The sequence below is a fragment of the Pempheris klunzingeri genome, chromosome 16 (genome assembly GCF_042242105.1).
Source record: "Pempheris klunzingeri isolate RE-2024b chromosome 16, fPemKlu1.hap1, whole genome shotgun sequence".
In the NCBI taxonomy this organism is placed as follows: domain Eukaryota; kingdom Metazoa; phylum Chordata; class Actinopteri; order Acropomatiformes; family Pempheridae; genus Pempheris; species Pempheris klunzingeri.
Genome location: NC_092027.1, coordinates 375001 through 380000, shown reverse-complemented (window position 1 = coordinate 380000; position 5000 = coordinate 375001). Strand labels below are relative to the sequence as shown.

At 48.5% G+C, this 5000-nt stretch overlaps 1 protein-coding gene across 1 annotated transcript in view; it reads left to right on the top strand.

Moving 5' to 3' along the window:
* The window catches only part of LOC139215075 (uncharacterized), a 15431-nt gene that overhangs the window by 4027 nt on the left and 6404 nt on the right, over positions 1-5000 (top strand). The window contains exons 2-3 of the mRNA XM_070845905.1: positions 4599-4676; positions 4825-5000. The exon at positions 4825-5000 is cut by the window's right edge and continues 12 nt beyond it. Of these exons, the coding sequence (XP_070702006.1) occupies positions 4599-4676; positions 4825-5000 (254 nt within the window). The remainder of the gene's footprint in view (positions 1-4598; positions 4677-4824) is intronic.

The following is a 5000-nucleotide window of genomic DNA, read 5'->3' as shown; positions in this document are numbered from 1 at the left end:
TCTCTCTGTTTCTATCTGTTTTTCTCTGTTTCTATCTGTTTCTCTCTGTTTCTATCTGTTTTTCTCTGTTTCTATCTGTTTTTCTCTGTTTCTATCTGTTTCTCTCTGTTTCTATCTGTTTTTCTCTGTTTCTATCTGTTTCTCTCTGTTTCTATCTGTTTCTATCTGTTTCTATCTGTTTCTATCTGTTTCTCTCTGTTTTTCTCTGTTTCTATCTGTTTTTCTCTGTTTCTCTCTGTTTTTCTCTGTTTCTATCTGTTTCTCTCTGTTTCTATCTGTTTTTCTCTGTTTCTATCTGTTTTTCTCTGTTTCTATCTGTTTCTATCTGTTTATCTGTTTCTATCTGTTTTTCTCTGTTTCTATCTGTTTTTCTCCGGATGAATTCAGATCGGTCGTTTGTCTTTAAACTTTCCTTCATGAACTCATTTTCCCATGAGGCTCGGTCTGACCTCCAGCTGCAGATTTGTAGTTCTGTCACCGGTTTCCCATCAGGACCGACATGGTGAGAGGACTGGGAGCTGGACTGGGAGCTGGACTGGGAGCTGGACTGGGAGCTGGACTGGTCCCCGTGTTTCCGATATGTAATCATAATTTTACTGGGTGCTGCTGGGACGAGACCTTCTTCTTCTGCTCTTGTATTCGTGTAGCTGCACAGCGACGGTCAGAGTTTTTGTACGATTGATGAATTCAGTCCAGACAGGAAACAGGAAACTGTCACTGGTGATGACTGTCCGGGGGGGGGGGTCTGGAGTCTCTTCACGCTGCAGAGAAACTGACTTCTGTTTAATGATAAATCATCAACATGAGCAACTCTGGAGGCCGAGAGGCTCCGAGAGCCTGATGAATGGACGTGGGATCAAACTTAAAAGGGTTCAGTCTGTATTTGACTTCGTTCTATGAGTCCAGTGAACCGGTTCAAGCTGTGACGTCACCTGTGAGTCACCTGAGGGTCACTGAGGTCACTGAGGTCACCTGAGGGTCCAGATGAGGCGTCATCATGTCTATAAACGTCTGCACGGACACAGATAACTCAGTCTGTCAGTAACTGACATCCACGAGGAGAGCACAGCAGCAGCCCAGTGTGGGGGGGGTCGGCCCAGTGTGGGGGGGGTCGGCCCAGTGTGGGGGGGGGGGGGGGTCGGCCCAGTGTGGGGGGGGTCGGCCCAGTGTGGGGGCGTCTGTTGGCTCAGTCACATGATCTTCAGACAGCTTACAAAAACCAGCTGTTCATCAGCCTGAACTGAGCTGAGACACCGTTCAGACCGGCTTCAGGGTTCAGACTTCAGGGTTCAGACTTCAGGGTTCAGACTTCAGGGTTCAGACTTCAAGGTTCAGACTTCATGGTTCAGACTTCAGGGTTCAGACTTCAGGGTTCAGACTTCAAGGTTCAGACTTCAGGGTTCAGACTTCAAGGTTCAGACTTCAGACTTCAAGGTTCAGACTTCAGGCTTCAGACTTCAGGGTTCCGACTTCAAGGTTCAGACTTCAGGCTTCAGACTTCAGGCTTCAGACTTCAAGGTTCAGGCTTCAGACTTCAGACTTCAGGGTTCAGACTTCAAGGTTCAGGCTTCAGACTTCAAGGTTCAGGCTTCAGACTTCAGGGTTCAGGCTTCAGACTTCAGGCTTCAGACTTCAAGGTTCAGGCTTCAGACTTCAAGGTTCAGGCTTCAGACTTCAAGGTTCAGGCTTCAGACTTCAGGCTTCAGACTTCAAGGTTCAGGCTTCAGACTTCAGACTTCAGGGTTCAGACTTCAGGCTTCAAACTTCAGACTTCAGGGTTCAGACTTCAGGGTTCAGACTTCAGACTTCAGGGTTCAGACTTCAAGGTTCAGACTTCAGGCTTCAGACTTCAGGGTTCAGACTTCAGGCTTCAGACTTCAGGGTTCAGACTTCAGGCTTCAGACTTCATGGTTCAGGCTTCAAACTTCAGACTTCAGGGTTCAGACTTCAGGGTTCAGACTTCAGGCTTCAGACTTCAGGGTTCAGACTTCAAGGTTCAGACTTCAGGCTTCAGACTTCAGGGTTCAGACTTCAGGGTTCAGGCTTCAGACTTCAGGGTTCAGGCTTCAGACTTCAGGGTTCAGACTTCAAGGTTCAGACTTCAGGGTTCAGACTTCAGGCTTCAGACTTCAGGGTTCAGACTTCAGGCTTCAGACTTCAGGGTTCAGACTTCAGGCTTCAGACTTCAGGCTTCAGACTTCAGGCTTCAGACTTCAGGGTTCAGACTTCAGGCTTCAGACTTCAGGCTTCAGACTTCAGACTTCAGGGTTCAGACTTCAGACTTCAGGGTTCAGACTTCAGGCTTCAGACTTCAGGCTTCAGACTTCAGGGTTCAGACTTCAGGCTTCAGACTTCAGGGTTCAGACTTCAGGCTTCAAACTTCAGACTTCAGGGTTCAGACTTCAGGCTTCAGACTTCAGGGTTCAGACTTCAAGGTTCAGACTTCAGGGTTCAGACTTCAGGCTTCAGACTTCAGGCTTCAGACTTCAGGGTTCAGACTTCAGGCTTCAAACTTCAGACTTCAGGGTTCAGACTTCAAGGTTCAGACTTCAGGCTTCAGACTTCAGGGTTCAGACTTCAAGGTTCAGGCTTCAGACTTCAGGGTTCAGACTGCAGGGTTCAGGGTTCAGACTTCAAGGTTCAGACTTCAGACTTCAAGGTTCAGACTTCAAGGTTCAGACTTCAGGCTTCAGACTTCAGGGTTCAGACTTCAAGGTTCAGACTTCAGGCTTCAGACTTCAGGCTTCAGACTTCAGGGTTCAGACTTCAGGCTTCAGACTTCAAGGTTCAGACTTCAGGCTTCAGACTTCAAGGTTCAGACTTCAGGCTTCAGACTTCATGGTTCAGACTTCAGGGTTCAGACTTCAAGGTTCAGACTTCAAGGTTCAGACTTCAAGGTTCAGACTTCAGGGTTCAGACTTCAAGGTTCAGACTTCAGGCTTCAGACTTCAGGCTTCAGACTTCAGGGTTCAGACTTCAGGGTTCAGACTTCAGGCTTCAGACTTCAAGGTTCAGACTTCAGGCTTCAGACTTCAAGGTTCAGACTTCAGGCTTCAGACTTCATGGTTCAGACTTCAAGGTTCAGACTTCAGGGTTCAGACTTCAAGTTTCAGACTTCAAGGTTCAGACTTCAAGGTTCAGACTTCAGGGTTCAGACTTCAGGCTTCAGACTTCAAGGTTCAGACTTCAGGGTTCAGACTTCAGGGTTCAGACTTCAAGGTTCAGACTTCATGGTTCAGACTTCAGGGTTCAGACTTCAGGGTTCAGACTTCAAGGTTCAGACTTCATGGTTCAGACTTCAGGGTTCAGACTTCAGGCTTCAGACTTCAGGCTTCAGACTTCAGGGTTCAGACTTCAGACTTCAGGCTTCATGGTTCAGACTTCAGGGTTCAGACTTCAAGGTTCAGACTTCAAGGTTCAGACTTCAAGGTTCAGACTTCAGGCATCAGACTTCAGGCTTCAGACTTCAGGGTTCAGACTTCAGACTTCAGGCTTCAGACTTCAAGGTTCAGACTTCAGGCTTCAGACTTCAAGGTTCAGACTTCAGGCTTCAGACTTCATGGTTCAGACTTCAGGGTTCAGACTTCAAGGTTCAGACTTCAAGGTTCAGACTTCAGGGTTCAGACTTCAGGCTTCAGACTTCAAGGTTCAGACTTCAGGGTTCAGACTTCAGGGTTCAGACTTCAAGGTTCAGACTTCATGGTTCAGACTTCAGGGTTCAGACTTCAGGGTTCAGACTTCAAGGTTCAGACTTCATGGTTCAGACTTCAAGGTTCAGACTTCAAGGTTCAGACTTCAAGGTTCAGACTTCAGGCTTCAGACTTCAAGGTTCAGACTTCAAGGTTCAGACTTCATGGTTCAGACTTCAAGGTTCAGACTTCATGGTTCAGACTTCAAGGTTCAGACTTCAAGGTTCAGACTTCAGGGTTCAGACTTCAGGGTTCAGACTTCAAGGTTCAGACTTCAGGGTTCAGACTTCAGGGTTCAGACTTCAGGGTTCAGATTTCATGGTTCAGACTTCAGGGTTCAGACTTCAGGGTTCAGACTTCATGGTTCAGACTTCAGGGTTCAGACTTCAAGGTTCAGACTTCAGGGTTCAGACTTCAGGGTTCAGACTTCAAGGTTCAGACTTCAAGGTTCAGACTTCAAGGTTCAGACTTCAGGGTTCAGACTTCAGACTGCAGACTGTGGTTGGTGGTCGGCGGTCGGCGGTCTGTGTACCGTACTGTCTGCTGTATGGGAGCAGCAGGATTGAACAATGGAGTGAAAACATGCTGAGAATGTGCTCTGAACACTCCCAGACACCCACAGACACACTCGGCCTCACGGCGGGCCTGTATTGGAGACAGATGGTGGAGGAACAAAGGCTGATGGGAAAACACACAGAGGAGGTATAAAAACATAAAAATACCAGAGGGGGGACACGCCTCTGATGGGATAGGCTGATGAATCCTTTTGCTCTCAGATGGACATCAGATTCATCTCTGTGGGTCTGTTAGCCTAGCTTAGCACAAAGACTGGAAGCGGAGGGAAAGTGTTAGCTCCTTCAGGTAGCTGTCCCTGGTGGTGGATGCTAACGTCACTGCGTTGTGTTTCAGCGTCTGAGGCTCAGTATTTCGACGCCACGCAGCTTCCAGACTACGACTACAACGCCACCTTCGACTACAGCTTCTACAGTAAGTCACACACAGGTACCTGTCCGCCTGCTCACCTGAGACACAGGAAGAGCTCACTCTCCCTCTCAGCTGGTTGTATCCAGGATCCCGATCCGGATCAGGATCTGATTTCAGGGTTTTAAAGGCGTTACTGCGGCCGTGTGTTCAGGTAACGCCAGCAGCGAGGACCTGGACAAGTTCAGCGAGCGATTCATCGACCAGGAGGAAAGGGAGGACGAGGGCACGGGAGGAAGGCAGGAGGAAGAGGAAGTGACTGTTACCATGGTGACTACCCAAAGAACCACAGAGCGGGGCGAGGACGACGTCGGCAGTGCAGCATCACTT